The following is a 16469-nucleotide window of genomic DNA, read 5'->3' as shown; positions in this document are numbered from 1 at the left end:
TTTCTTCTTTACATTAATCTAGTGAATTTCCCATTACTCTTGATCTTTATGATCCAGCATTAACCTTGCTTTCAGATAGCAATTCCTCCCTTCTTGCCTTCCCTATCTCTATTGCTCAGCTGGTTAGAACTAGTTTTGCAAGCTCTTGTGCTCTCTTTAGCATATCCACTGCTAGGGCACAGCACAGTTGGTAAAGTTAATTTATTTCATTTGTTCAGTAGCTTCTTCAGAGAGGATGTGGTGATATTTCAGAGACCCTATCAGCCTGTGTCTGACTAACTACCTATTGAAGCATTCATTGATACGCAATTTTAGAAAATTGCTTGAAAGCATAAACTGCACAAATCTCTTGGCTTGTCAATGGACACTAAAACGCTTCAGGTTTCTTTTTTAAAAATTTACGTCCACTCTTCTTGTTAGCATAATCATGTATCTAGTACTCAATTTAGCTCTTTAGGGTGAAGATTTATATAAGAGTCCACTTCATCATCTCATCTTTTTTTCCTTTCAGCTCTTCAGATACTGCAAGTAATGGAACATATTTGTCACTGAATCATGCTTCAGAAAGTTTGAGGGAGAAAAACAGAAAAAAAGAAAAGAATTGATTGTAAATGAGGTTTTGATACAACCCCTTTTGAGGTGACATCTTCAGTATAATTTAATGAAAGCAAAAGAAATGAGGAAGATCATACAGTATAATTTCTAAATGGGGCAGTTCACTCTGCAAAATTTATTACAATAAATACAGAAGAAAATTAAAGCACATCCTGCCTTTCTCACTTCTGGCAAACTGTAAAGAGAAACTCAAACGAGGTATTATGATATAGAAAAGAAGCTATTTTGAAAAATTATTAAATGTCAAAAAGTTAAGAAAGGGTGATGTTTGATGAGATGGCTGAACAGACGTAAAGGCTTGCTGTTGCACAAAGGGCAGTTCTATGCCCCCTTTCCAGGCTCCTGGCCACTCTGCCATTTCCTTTGCACTGGTACACCTTCTCACCTGAACCCAACTCAGGGAACACTACTCAAAAAAACAAAAAAAATTTTCCTCTTTTGTTTTCCTTTCTTTTTTTTTTCTTTTTGTTTTCTGGGTTAGCTTGCTGCCAATTTATCAAGCTGGAAACCCTTTGGTTAAAGCAAGGCTGGCGCAAGGAGATGGAAATGTCAGGTAGACATCAGATTGCTTTAATTACTTAATGATATTTTAAGTCATACAATTGCTAAGCTATAAGACTAGATTTAGCAGTAAAAACAGTATTTAGGATGATCACTTTCGTAAGGTGGTTATCTTGTAAATGATTTTGTATATTTTGGGGATGGGTCTAGGGAGTGTCAGAGTGTTTAAAACCCAGAAGATAAAAATACTGTTTCCTACAATGTTCCTTTCCAGAATCACGAAGTACAGTGTCCAAACTCTGAAATTTACCACAGGCTGCTACAGAAGTAGATACAGTTGGTAGCCATCAGGAAAAGACTGTAAGGAAAAGAAGAGATGCCTTGCTCAGCTGGAGTTCAGCCTGAGGGTTGGTGAAAAGAAACCAAGTCCATCCGGACTTTCTTTTCACTGTGAGTGAGGTTTCTCACATGGTGCCACCAGGAGTAGAGAAGAGATACACTGAATATTTTGAGCCATGCATTATACACAGTGCATGGTTTATAAGCCCAGCCTCCTTTAGCCCAGGGAGTATTGGAAACGTGGCATGAAATCTTATTTCCTTGTCTGTATCTTGTTCCTTTATTCAACTTAGCTTATTATCACTATCTACATATAGTGTGCTTTGTTCATGTTTTGACAATCCAGACCCAACCTCAGAATGCTTTGTGTTTATTTCTTCACTGGCAAGATGTCAACAAACCCAGGGGAGGGAAATAGTATACGTTTGCCTTTCAACAAAAGCTAAACTGAATTTCATGGAACAACAACAACAAAAATTGTGCTTTCAACCCTTGGAATTCCCCTCACTTCTTTGATCTCAAAAGCTCATAAACAATCAGCATGCTTCTAAAAAGCAGTTATAAAAATTCTAATGGAAGAATTTAGATACCCCAAATTTCTGTTAGCTGTAATAGCAGTTCTAGCTTTATTGTTTAGAAGCCTATGTTCTAAATTAGCAATAAATAATTTTTTCCTCTGTATTATTGAAGGTGATGGAATTTTAGACACATTCTGTAAATTATTAAGAGGAGCTCCATGAAGTTTGTATAGTGAAACTAGTGCTTAAATATGCATAGGCACAGGAACAATGTAGAGAATTGTGTTTTTGCAATGTAGCAAAATTCTTGTGGTAGATGAAGAGTACCAGTGGCATCTTTATTTGTCAACTAGTGAGAACTACTCACTGGCCAAAATCAAGATGTAGCTTTTACTATATTGATATTCCTAAACTTTGCATGTTGCTTGCTAACACTGAGGAATTTGAAAATGCCCATCTTCCGGTCCCCATCATGGTCTAAAGAATTACTACCACTGAATATGTCAGTGTTTGTTTTGGCTCTGGAGTTTTTCCTGGATCTTTCATTCCTGTATCACAGCTGCTTCCTCAGTAGCAGCTGCAATATACACATCAAAGCATGTTTTCCCAGTAAAACAAATTGTAGTTGTTATTGTTGCTCATCTTGGAAAATATTTTGGTGGACAGCTAGCTCTCCCCCGTTCTCACGTCTCCACTGTGTCAGGCCACGACAAGTACAGGCTTGATACGATGAATGTGTTATCATGGCATTTTATGTACACAGCACACTTGCTGATGGTACTCACTGCAATTCCAAACATTTTTTTGACTAATACCCACTTACCAACCATATGACTTTGAATATACAATGAAGAAATGATGATTTGTCAGGAAGGCAGATTTAAAGCATAGATGTAATTTATAGAGAATGTGTACCCTTAGGGGGAGAGGAATAATTTGAGAGGTAGGACAGGAGAAAAGGACAGGGGCAGATGCAGTCTTCATCTGAATGGAGACTGCAGCCTTTGCACCTGCCTGTAGGTTAAGTGATTGGGAGTGTAAACATAGTATAGGGCAGAGCTAATAAGTGAAGGGGAGGATTTAGTAGCCTTTTGGTCACCTTTGCTGAAAATCTGCACTTGGACTTTGCAAATGAGATTTTGCAAAACAGTATCAGCCACTGAAGCAATGACAGAATTATGTGGGAGGGTGGGGGAGGAGGGTGTTCAGGATAATCCACCATAACTATCACTCTTGTCTAGTGAGCAAGGTGTTGAATTCCTCTTACAATGTCTTTTATTTCTTTCTTTCTGTTAGTGCAACATTCTGAGTTAGTGCAATTTCTTGGCTTATTTTCCACATAGTACAAAATCTGCTCTCCATCTACTTACCAGATGACAGAATCATTACTGTCAGTTCTTGTTGGTTCTTCTTGTTGTCTGCTTTTATTTCTTTTAGATCTGTTTTAAGTAGTCAGGGTTTTTTTCCCTTTTTATTTTTCCTTAAATATTGCTCCCTGTTGAGACACCTGTGTCCAAGTAGTACAGTTATTAGAATGAAGTGTACAATTTCTCATGGGATTTTTACTGAAGTCTGACATTTCAAGTCAGCAAGAACTCTGGTGTGAATGACATATTTGCAGTAAAATAATTATCTTAGAGAATTATTCTTTCAAAAATGTCTTACCTTTCATGTTATTTATTCTATGACAGAATAGTGCTATCCCATTCCGATTCAAAAATATTTAACTGAAATTTGTCATAGAGCACTAATATAGTATAAACTGATTGGATGAACAGAAATTTCAACCACAGATCACTGCTGAATTATAATGTATGCAATTTTGTACAGTAGCTAACTGAGGTGATGGCATTCCTCTACAGAAGGGATTAAGGAACTAGTTATCATTTTAAGTGCACAAATGATAATTGATATAGGACATACTTTTCAACAGCTGTTGCTAATTAAAATGTTTCATAAAGACTTTCTGACAGTATGGTAATCTTGCTGAGTTAAAAATTTATGCATTTAAAAAGGAATTACAAAATGAACATAAACATACTAGAAATGTGTTGTACATAGCTAGTTAAAATAGCCTTTGTAGAAATCATTTTCTTGTTTCAAATATCTGAAATATTTCAATTAGAACATCCGAATGCCTGTGTATATGTGTATGTGTGAAAAACGTCACATAAATATCTAGATGCCTAATTTTCTTTTATTTTTAATAAATGCCTATGTACACTTCTGTAAAGGAGGAAGCTTTATCATAGAGCAGCATTAAGTGGATGCAGAAACAGATGGTAGAAACAAATTGAAGTTATTTTTTTGAAATAATTGTTTTGTTTTCACAAGTTCTATGGTGTTCTTTCCAAGTCTTCCTGCAGTATTTGGGCTACTCTGGTTATCCATATTGAGGGGTTTTATTCTTATTAAAGTACCAGTCCTGCCTTGTCATGATACTTTTTAGCTAGGCATTGCCCTGACTTTCATGTGATGCAGAAGAGAAGAAGGACAAGTTTCTGACATGCCATGTGTGGAATTTCTGTCTCCTACATGATTTGGACATTAACTGTGCCTCCATTAATATTGTTTTTTTAGGGGTAGGTGAAGGGGAATGGGAATGCAGTTAGTTAATAGGCTGTCTTGAATCCCTAAGGCTTTGGACTAATTCCAGCTTCATTGGGTGGTGAGAGGGTAGATGCTTCCTCATTGCTGCCGTTAGGAAACTCGGAAGCATGTAATCTACTTAGCAGGAGGCATACTGAGTGTAAGATTTGGCCTTTATTGCTTTTTGAATGACTTTACAGAAGGTGACAGAAAGTTGAGAAAAAAGGTGGATTAAATGTGGATAGTCTGAATAAATTTAGTATGAACTTTTAATATAATCCATTTGTGCCTGAAAGGTGGAAATACTTCTGACCTTAGTTTTCATATGGGCTGTGTATTCTTTATAGCTTTAATGTTTAAACTCACTGTTAAAAATCTGTTTGGATCAAATTAAGTTAGAATTTCTTCCAAGCAAGGGCTGCAACACATGGCACCAATAGCTTTACTTTTTTGCAAATTTCACAGATAAAAATCCCACAGAGACAAAATATGTTTTGATCTTTTATTTCAGAATGAACATCCACTGTCTCATATATGCTTTTATTTTTATATATATGGTACCATACTAAAATTTTGAAAGATAAATAATAAAAGCAATATTATCATTTCTAAATGGAATGTGATGACTGATAAACTAATTAGCCCTTATATAACCTGACATGTAAATGTCACCGGTATCAGAAGCTCTCAGATGACATGTAGCGTGTGTCCTATGCTACAAATGCAGGTTGTTTGTATCAAGTAGGTATCCCTGTAATATTGGCCTCTGCTTGTTTCCAGCAAGTAAATATAACTAAAAGCCATCAGATTTCTTTGATAGGTAGTTATGGCTAGGGTCTGAGACACAGAGATAACAAGGTTATTAGCGAGGGCTTAACCAAGGCATGTGTTCTCTGGGCCATTGCACATGGAAGAAACATTTATGGGTGCAGAACAAAGAGAAGACCATAGCACAAATGCACACTTGCCAAAATCCAAGTGGGCAGATTTACGTGCCCCAGCAGCATGCTCAAAGACCATCCCCTTGAAAATAACAGATTATTAAATGTTTTTGTGGCAGGTGTCTGTTTTTTTCCCAGGATGTTTTATGCCATTGTGTAACACCATTTTCAAAAGAAAGCAAGTGGCTCAGCAATGGGTCATGCTTGCCTGGGAGATTGTTCCCCACTGTGCAGTGTGGCAGGTTGGAGACAAGGCACAGAACGTCTTGGTGAGGAGCTGGTAGTGTATAGCTTGAGAAAGAAGGGAGAGCCTGCTGAGAGGCACAGGGAGCACAGCTCTGCCTGGGTCTGTCTGAAAGTTTCACGTTTCTTAGTGCACTCCAGGAAAGCACTGAGACGGCAGACACTGAAGCTCTAGGCAAGGACTTCACTGCCAGGATGCAGTAGGCAGCCAGAGGGTTGTCTCTTAGAGCCTTTTTTTCTCCTGTTCTGTCACTTAGCCACTTTTGGTTTCTCCATTGAAGAAGTGAATTGTTCTGGGTGATATCTCGATATAATGTAGGGGGTTGTTTCTGAGAAGTTTAGAAGCACTTTGGTCTTACTCTGAAGAGGTCATGACAACAGCATACCTACCTGAGAGCTCTGGTCCGCTGAGAACCCCATCATGGCAGCCAGTCAGTCATAAACCACAATTATTATCTCATTTGCTGCAGATTAGACTGCATGTTCAAATGCACTATTGAGATGGTTTATGCTGTCAATAGGTTGCTGTTCATAAATTATTGTTCGTTGCTTTTTTTTGCACTGCAAGTGACGGTTGTGTCATGTGGCTTTCTGGGTGTTCTGTATGCTGAAATATATTTATGCAAGCACAGCATCAAAAAGAAAAAAATAGGTGAAGTGAAGAAAAGATCTCAAAAGCACAAAATTTGATTAATTTTCTATACTAAAATGGACTAAATTAGTTATACTATCTGCTAGAATAATACTAGAAACAATCCTTCAGACATAAAAAGTAATTAATTACAGATTATGTGCCACTTGCAGATGCAATGATGAAAAGAAAGGTGACATTATTACACTAAGTACGAGAATAGTCCAACCCACAAACATTTGTAGTAACAGATACAACTTTATGACATCTGATTAACAGTAATTTAATTCATACATAATAAATAAAAGCTCTTCCATCTCTCAAAATTAAGATTATAAAATGTGATTTCCCCAATAAATTGGTGAAAAAAATGACTAAGCTATTTCACACAAATGGTTTTCCAGCATGAACTCTTTGATGGAAATTTAGAAATTATTAACAGTTGTATACATTCTCAAGCAAAGGATTAATGTATTGTTTTGTGTGACATTTATTTTCACCTGCAGATTTTTTAGTCTATATAAATTATTTCAGTGACAGGGAGGGGAAAACTAATATCATTTTTGATCATAAACATAATCTCAAGTTTTGAATTCCTTTCCTAACGCAAAAACTTTCAGTTGGTTGTTCATGTTGACTTAAAATTGGTTCAATTAATTCTAATTTGAATTAGAATTAGTAAAGCTTTAAACTAGCAAGGGGTTCACAAAAATGTCCTGGCTGTGAAATTTCTAACAATTACCTAGGTATTTCTTAGTTACTCAGCTTTATCTTTCCTTGGGGAGGGTGCATCAAGAAATATGGTAATGTTGAGAAAGAAATCCCATTTTATTTTTCTGTGAAAGTCTACAAAGAATTTACTACAGTGAAGGGACAGAAGAGTTTTATCTATGCTTTTTTCTCAACAAAGACAAAATATTCTTTTAGTGTCAATGGTATTTCAGAAACACTGTATTAAGCTGCTAACGATAATATATAAGCGATCTAGTCCCAATAGAATGTGTGCTGAAATTAGTAAGGAAAAATGAGCATCTTGTAGACTTGAAGGTGAAATTCTAAAAAGTAAGGGGATCTCTTTATTTGATTGACATGATTGGTTGTAAAACTATATATTGCATATTTAGGAAGAATGTTAAAATTTTCAGGAAAGCAAAGACTTACGTGTTTGATATGTATGTTTTTGTGCTGGACATCCCTTAAAGTTAGTGAATATCAAAAGTGCCGCTTCCAGCAGTTAAGCCATCTCATATTTTGACTTTGTGCAACGTAAGTACATGTTTTTGTTTTGTCTATACCTTGTTGGAATGTATCACCTTTCTTCCCCTAGGCCTGAATAATAAATTAATGAAGCGTGTATCTGACATTAAACGATCAACTTGTGCTGACACAATCAAGACTTTGTGTGAGGTCTATAACATGATTAGAATCATTTTCTGGGTCCTCATGAAGAGAAGCAAAGAGTAGAAGGCATGAAACTAACAATCAAAACAAACAAGTTTAGAAATGTACTTTTGACTATTCTTAAGCTTAAATTCCCATCTGTTCCTGAGCAGCAAAGTGACTTTGCAAAAAAAGAAAGACTTGCATGTTGTTATCATCAAGGTTTTAAAATTGTAGATGAATAAGTAGAACATTTCAGTAATCAATTCAAAGAAACAGAATTCAAGCCAGAACTGAAGCTTTAAAGCCTGTTTACAGCAACAGCAATAAACTTTTGAAAACATTTAAGAAGTTGCCTAGCTAGTTTTGAAGAAGTTGCTACTGAAACTTTTCTTCAAGAAAGCCAAACATTTAAATTGGATAAACACTTTAGCTATTACAGTCTCATTAATTGATAGGTTATTAAAAAGTTATAGTTCTTTTGCTTCCTTTAAAAAACTGCAGGATATGAACGCCAAGGAACCAGTAAATATGAGAAGCTTGCCTCTTTATTAAAATGACCATCTAAAAGCAGATCTTGTTGCTGAATATTATCATTTTTAGTATTACATCTCAGAAGAAAAAAAGAATTGTGTCAACCACCAACATTTATTCACAAGAAGTTACAAACTGCATTATATCTTCCTTAGTATTGAAATGACTTAATGGATTTCCTTATAAATGATAGTAATAAATTGAACAGTGAATCGAATAGCATCTAAACTATGAAGTCACAATGTGTAGGTCCCATGTTTAGTTATCTTTATTAAATCTACTGCTGTCTGAAACATTCTTGTTATATTTCCCTCAGACAATAAACCAGAGTCTGATTGGATTACTCTCACCTGTATTTAGCTACCCGAAAATGAGCTATTTAGTTGAAGGTGGCCACACAGGTCTCTTGCAGTTAATGAAAGAGAAATAGCTTTATTTGAGGATTCAGTCCAATGATCATAGATGTTTTAGGCTGTGGTGACTTTCTCCTTGGAGGTGCACTCTCCTCTCATGAGAAAGAGGAGCTTTGATGGTGAATTTGTAATGAAATCTTAATTTTCAGATGCCTAAGTGGGATGAATTCCATCTTTGTATATGCAGAATCTGCTCTCCACTTTCTATGAGGAAAGCACAGCTTTCTAGATATTTCCTAGTATTAGCATCTTCTTGCATCCTGAAAGCAAGTCTTTAATAATTGTCATACTATGACTGACATGCTGGAGCTTCATTTTTGTTTGGCACTACCTGAATTAACTATGATTAAAGAATTATACAATAAATTTTACTTAAAAGATCCATGGTAGGCCACATCAGTTTACCATTTTTTAGTGGAAGATAATAGAGAACACTTTTCATTTTTTAGAAGATACTAGGATTCCATCGTACTGTAAGATTATAAATGACTTGCTAATTCTTTTTCATTAAAAAGAAAGATCAAAAATGTAGTGAGGCCACTGAATGAAAATGAAGATAATATATGTTGTGACAAGCACATGGAAAAGGTAATGAAAGAATTTGCACTTTACAGTTCTGTTTTGATCCAAGAATTACAGCAATGTTCAGATTTTTTTTTTTCTGTCCTTTTCTGTAAAAGGTGACAATATAATTACAAGGTATATGTTACATATGCTGTACATACATATATATAAAAGTATATATTTTCATGTATAAGCTACTTGAGTTCTTTGTGTACCTGCATGTGCATACATTATCTGTTCATGCAGTGCTACTACTAGTTATGGACTTCAGTATGTTAAATACTCTATAGACAAAGCAAAGAAGAATCCTTCCCAAAAAAGCTCAATGTAAAGTCTGTGTAGACAGGTGCATTGTAACTGAAAAAATAACAGGGGATGATAAACAGCTAAAAATGATTGAGAACAGTAATTTTAAAATGTTATTTTATCTCCATATTGTTTGCAGAGATCCTGCAGAGATTGCTTTACAATAAACAATGTATTTCTATCAGAAGTTTGCTTAACTCCTGCTGAAGTCTGTGGGAAGTCCATGTAAAGAATGGGTAGAGCAGAAGTATTTGTCAGTACACTAATACTGTGGGGTATCTAGAGGGTTTCAAATTTATCTGAAGATTTACTAATATCACAGAGAGAAACTGTGTTCCTAGAAAAAATTTAAAGGAGCCAGGAGGAAAAGAGACAGTAAGCTTCTGCTTAACTCACATAATCTGTTACGCACTGAAAATATTGACTAGGAGAAAATATGGCAATCAACCCAAAACAAAAAAGGAGAAAAAAATAGGAAGAGTTTCAGTGTGCAGTCAAATTGCCTAAGACTCTCAGAAGAATGCTAAAAGACTGAGATAACATTCATTCCCCAAAATGTATGATTAAAAAAAACAACAGGAAAGACACTGAATTTACTGCCTCAAAGTCCCAATCTGGTATCTCTTCTATTTTTATGCCTTTTTTTTTTTTCTGTCAGTACTTTTATAAATTGAAATTCAATGACTGGCAATAAGCTTTTATTTCTAGGTCAATTATTTATGTATCAGTAATGAACATGGTTTGATACACTGTATTTTTGATAATTCATTTTGCATAATTTTACACTTAACTTATAATGTAACTGTAGTTTATCTTTTTTCTTTTTATGTCTGTAGTGTTAAACAAATACTGAGTTATTTTACAGTCACAGCTCACTTATGTTGCAATTGTCTATTTATGTAAGTTTCATTTAACTACCAATCTGTCAACAGACAAAAATCTTTCTGTAGTATCCTGTATTCTGTAAACCTAAAAACACTTACAGATGCTGACTTTATAGCATGTGACATACTTAACAGTAATGCCATTTAATCTGATACTGTCTTTCATTCCTTCCCCTCCCATTTAAACTTGAATATTTATGTTTCTTTGTGCCATTTTGCCATTTTCTATGTCTGTGACATATGCTTTCCTATTTTGAGAAGTAGTCTATGAAAACATTATTAATCCTCTGAACACAAGTTTTAAAAAATAATTACTGTAAAATGCTGGTCTGTAAGAGGGAGCTATTGAAGTGGGAAAATGATGTCATTACTCAGAGTAATCTACGAAAACACAGATTTTACAGAGGAATGTTCCAAGACCTGGAGCATTGTAGTTGGACAGAGCTCTCCTATGCAATGATACTAATAAACTCAGTCTTGTAGGTTTTATTAGTATTCATTTGTAGTCTCTTGTCTTTTGAGGATTATTGCCTCCTGGTCAGAGTGGCACCTAGAGCTGAGTCAATCATAGTTCAATTTATTGGATTGCAGTGTGTCTGTTGTGTTGTGTAATAATTAAGAAAAAGAAACAAGTTGGATTGCTTTAATAATCATAGGGTATAAGCCTAATTAAGCCAAGTAAAACTCCATGTCTACTACATCTCAGAAGACTAGAAAAGTGCTGCAAATAAGTAGTCCCAGATAGAAACCCTTTGAATATTGTTTGAATTGTCATTTTTGTTTTCAAGCTTTCTCTGTCAGACTGGGTTAAAATTCATTCATTCATTCAAATGAACTGGAAGGGATACGAGAAAATCAAAGAAATGCATTTTTCCTCAGGGAATTTATTGTTTTATCATTTTAGGCAACAGGCCAAATCACCAGGTCTGGGCAATCAGCAGATTATTCATATGTAGGCTAGAGGACAGGAATATCCTGGACAGGTTCCACAAGGCCACTCTGTCAATGTAGGCCCATGGCAGTCCAGAGCTACTCAGATGGGGACAAACTGAAGAGTTAACTGTAAAGTAAATTTCTACATTTGGTCAGGTGAATCACTCTCTAGGCTCCACTGATTGTATTAATTAGATATCTACATAAGTCATAATGGGATCTTAGCCACCTGAAGGTAAGTATCTCAATGTATAAGGAGGTACCAGCTGCTAATGTCAGGTTAGTAGCATATTCATTGGAATTCATAAATAAATAAAAATAAATTAAACTTTTTACATTTTCTGGCATTTCTGTATCATTACAAAGGTTATAATATATGAACCTATGTATGTATTCTTTCGCAGTTGGTATTCTCTCACAACTCACTGGAATTCAAGCTATTTGGTACTTCAGGAAAGGCAACAAATTCCTTGAGACTTATTAAGGAAAAGTCACAGTGGAAAACAATGGTGTTTATGCTTGTGTGGGTGCAGCTGTGACAAAAAAAGCAATAGACCTATCATCAAGTTCTTTTAACTTAGTTGGTGTTCAATCATCTTTTCTCAGTCCATCTATGTTCAGTGTATATTTGGAGGTATGATTCTTCCCGTCAGAAGCCTCAGTGATATTAAGAGCTTACAAATGTTTGTGCAGTGTTTGTGTGATGAGAACAGATAGGCAGATCTGAAAGTAATGTTATCCTAGGAGAGTTTGGAAATGTAATGCAGATTGCCAGACTTTATCACTTCTTGTTAATACACACGTGTACAAAAACTATATTTGATAAAGGACATTTTGTGTGAGATACCCATTCAGCTGGACTAGTAATAATATTAAAGCAGTAGCTGACATGGGTGTGGTTTTCTGTTACTTAATCCAAAGATATTTCTTCATGTAATTTAAACAAGTATATTGTCTTGTACAATAATAAGGGAATTTTTTAATGTGGTAGTCATATCAGAATTATAGTTATTATTCATGCAGTCTGTGCCATTGATATGTAATTTATGTTTGGTCTCTTCTTGTTTTCCAGGTCTCCCAACAAGGACATGGCTTCAAATGAAAGAGAGATTGTGGTTTGGGTTTGCCAGGAAGAGAAGATTGTATGTGGCCTGACAAAGCGCACAACTTGCACAGAAGTGATTCAAGCACTGCTTGAGGAACATCAGGCAACATTTGGAGAGAAAAAGGTCCTTTTTGGAAAACCCAGTGATTACTGCATTGTAGAAAAATGGAGAGGTTCGGAGCGAGTACTTCCTCCCCTGACAAAGATTCTGAGACTTTGGAAGGCCTGGGGAGAAGAGCAGTCTAATTTGCATTTTGTGTTGGTAAAGTCAGATGCTTTCCTCTCATTTCCATTGTGGAAGACAGCTGAAGCTAAGGTAGTACAAAATGTAGAAAAACAGTGGGAGCTCAGTCCAGCAAATTACATGAAGATGTTGCCAATAGACAAGCAAAAGAAAATTGTGAGGAAGACTTTCCGGAAACTGGCCAAGCTTAAACAGGACAGTGTTCAGCAAGAGAGAGATAATATGGAGACGCTGATTCATCTGATCATTTCTCAAGATCATACCATTCATCAACAAGTCCTTAGAATGAGGGAACTAGATATGGAAATTGAAAAATGTGAAGCGAAATTCCATCTAGATCGTGTGGCCAATGATGGAGAAAATTATGTGCAGGACTCCTACTTAACAATTAATCCAAGTGAGGCTGAGCAGCAAGGTAGTAGGCCAGATGATCAAAAAGAGATGCATGACTATTTGAGCAAAAGTGAGGGAATTTTACAGGTTGAAGAGAGACTGAAACATCACAAACATTTAATAGAGAAGCTGTGTGCTGAAATTGAAAGAGAGGTACATGGTATATGCACAGAAAAAAATGGAGAAGATGTTCACACAGAGGGAGCTGCTAATGCTGAACTGGAAAACTCAAATTTGGAAACTGTAAAATACGAGCTGGAAAAAAGTATGAAAGATGGTCTGAGAATCAACTCATACCTGAGCTGCGTTCAGAAAGAACTTACATACAGGGACTCACTGCTTCAGAAGAAGGAAAAAGAATATGAACTTCTTACAGAAGAATTTAATTTACTACATGTTAAAGACAACATTGAAACTAGGCTTCCATCAAATGAAGAACCATCCACGGGCAGTGGCATCTCCAGTAGCAGCATTGCTGTTCCTGACTTTGTTCATAGAGTGACTAATCTGGACATAAATGATACAGACTCTGACACTGGAATCAGCTCTACGCACAGTCAGGACTCTGAAATAATTTCAGGGGACATGGTACTGTTGTCAACATAGTTGAAAACAGTCACGCATTTATGAAAAGACATATTTTGGCAGATATTTATAAGAATTAGTAAACCCTGTTGTCTTGAAAGTTTAGCCCTTCAAGATGTTAAAACTGTGGCACTGCTTTAGCAAAGTAAACAGTGTCTGTGCTTAATAGTATCCTTGTGCTTAAATGCATGGGAAATCTCATGGGTTAACTGCTAATAGGTGCAAGGTTGTTGGCTTTGCTAAATCAGGACAGACTGTTTAAACCTTGTAATGTTGATACGCAGTGAAACATGAGCATTCTGACCAGCTTGGACCTAGTCTGGAGATTTGATATCCCCTAATCTTTGGGTCCATTTCTGCATCTCCCTAACTTTTTAGGAATGTGAAACAGAGATTAGACCAAACTAGACAGAGAGCTTCATTTTCTGCTCTGTTACATTAGCTTTATTCATCTGGAGTTTCCCTGCCATGAAGCTGTTGTAAAGGAATATATAATCGAGCATATAATCTGTTAAAAAATAGTTTTTATGATATTGTAGGACAACAAAAAATGCAATTGCATTTATGCTGTGTATTTAAATTTAGTTTTGAGTTATCAGGATGATACTTTCAAAACCACCTAAGTCCCATTTTAAAAATTACCTTACACATATAGGGTTTTAATTTCCATTCTCTTTCAGCAGCGTTTAACTGCTTCTAAGATCCTTAAACCCCCTACTTATCTGCTGTTACCCTGTAGTTGCCCCAGTGATGCTTAAATCCACATAGTTCTTGCCAGTGGGCATGTCAGAACTGCTTACGTCCTGCTTGTGCGAGACACTCAAATCCAAAGCTCACACCTAACCCCAGGGGCATTTTCAGCAAGGCTTTCTCCTGCCTATCTCACCAGTTGGATCCAGAGTCTTAGGCCTCCTCAGATCATGACTACCAAATAGAGCATAACAGAAGGGACAGGCAGGAACCAGACATTTTTGGCTCTGGCTAGACACTGTTTCCCAATAGCCAGGTAGTTACCGTTTTCACATAGCAGGTAGGTTGTCAGATTCCATCTCATGCTGTTTTGGAGCAGGGATATGAACCTCTAAATCCTACTTCCTTGGTGAGGACTTTGGGATACAGCTAAAGGTGATCCACTTTATATAGCTAATTAAATGTTGGGCCCCAACAAAAGAAGGAACACAAAACATGAGGATTTTACAACTGTGTGGTTAAGTCACATTATTTCACTTAGGATGTAGTAGTTGATCTCAGATCCTTCTCCAGCACGTTGCTGTGAATCCAAACTGAAGGTGTAAAACTGAGGTGTTCTCCTCAGTTACTGAACATGATTTCTAACTCTGACCTAAAGACTCTGCTAACAGAGAGTACATGAGTAGTTTCTGGGTTGCCATGTTTATATTTTGCAGATCAATCTGTTTAACACTTTTGATTAAATGAATTGAATGGAGAAATAGTTACAGTGTTTCTAAACAAAGTTTAGCTCTAGCAAAATTCAAGCAGATCCTGGAATTAAAAGCCTACAAAGTGAATGAATGGACAGTACCTAGAAGGTATAAATGTAAGATACACTGCTTTCCCTTTCTGTATTTTTCTTCCTTAAATTGTCTGTTAACCATCTGTTTTCTAAAATAACCAAAGTGCTAGGACTGCTGAGTAGCACCTATTTGATGCAGAAAAAAAAAAAAATTGCCTATAAAGGCAATTTTTCTGATTTTTTTTAAAGTTGTTTTTAATCCTGGATATTATAAATAGTTTCTGTTCCAGGAAAGTGTGCTAGTTGCCTTAATATATTTTCTGTTGTGTTTTTGTCATACAATGTTATTTGAATACTTCAATAATAATATGTCATATTTAGACACATCAGCTCCTGATGGAAATGCAAGTATGTATCAAATATATTATCTCGTAATAATTTATTAACGCAACTCAGCATCTTTTGAACTCTGCAATATCACTCTGAAGAGTAGTAAGCACAGAGCTCTGAATGTTGAGAATAGACTATTCTATGAGTTCTTGTGAATTTAGCTAACAGTTATTTCTAATGAGTCATTTCTTAAATATACTTAGGGGATAAAAAATTCAAACAGAATAATATTCACAGCTGTGCAGGCTAGTACAAGACCTATGGGGGAACTAATTTCCACTCATACTCTATCAGATTTATTCCGGTCATAGGAACTTGTACTGGTTCTCAGAACTGATCTTTATCCACACTATGTGGTTGATTGTACATCCCCTGCAATGTGTAGGTCTTAAGAGTATTACTGTGTTTTAAGAAGAAAATAGGAAAAATAAGTTGGGAGAAAGTATTTCTTAAAAAATAAAACAATATTAAAAAACCCAGTGTTTTGAAGCTTATATTTGAAGTTTATACTTTGATATCTCAAACAAACTTGTTTCTTTCAGAATTCAGATGAATGTACAAGATGATTAAAGACTGTGTGCACTCTGCTGTTTATCTGTCTCTATGAACCTTTTTGCCCCTTACTTAACTATTCTTCCTTTGTCTCAACTGTCTGTGTTTTTTTTTTTTTTTTTTAAATTCCCATAAGGAAATGCACAATCAAAAACTTTGGCTCATTTCCTGTCATTCTTTTAGGCCAGTTCCCTTTCCATCTTCACATTTTTGTTTTATTTTATAAAATTCTCCATGGACTATGTTATGCTTACTGACAAAGAGGAAGATCAAAAAAGTCCTGCATAAGAGGAGAGAAAAATTCTACCCAGGGAGTGGAAATGTGAAATGTCAAA

At 35.8% G+C, this 16469-nt stretch overlaps 1 protein-coding gene across 3 annotated transcripts in view; it reads left to right on the top strand.

Annotated features, from left to right (window-relative positions):
• RASSF9 (Ras association domain family member 9) overlaps positions 1 to 16176 on the top strand; it is a 28242-nt gene extending 12066 nt beyond the window's left edge. For all 3 annotated transcript variants that reach the window (XM_074869402.1, XM_074869404.1, XM_074869403.1), the window contains exon 2: positions 12464 to 16176. In XM_074869402.1, coding sequence (XP_074725503.1) covers positions 12464 to 13739 — 1276 coding nt within the window. In that variant the 3' untranslated portion in view covers positions 13740 to 16176. The remainder of the gene's footprint in view (positions 1 to 12463) is intronic.
• The last annotated feature ends 293 nt before the right edge of the window (positions 16177 to 16469 follow it).

This window comes from Strix uralensis, chromosome 5, assembly GCF_047716275.1.
Source record: "Strix uralensis isolate ZFMK-TIS-50842 chromosome 5, bStrUra1, whole genome shotgun sequence".
Classification (NCBI taxonomy): Eukaryota; Metazoa; Chordata; class Aves; order Strigiformes; family Strigidae; genus Strix; species Strix uralensis.
This window is presented reverse-complemented; position numbering and strand designations above follow the sequence as displayed.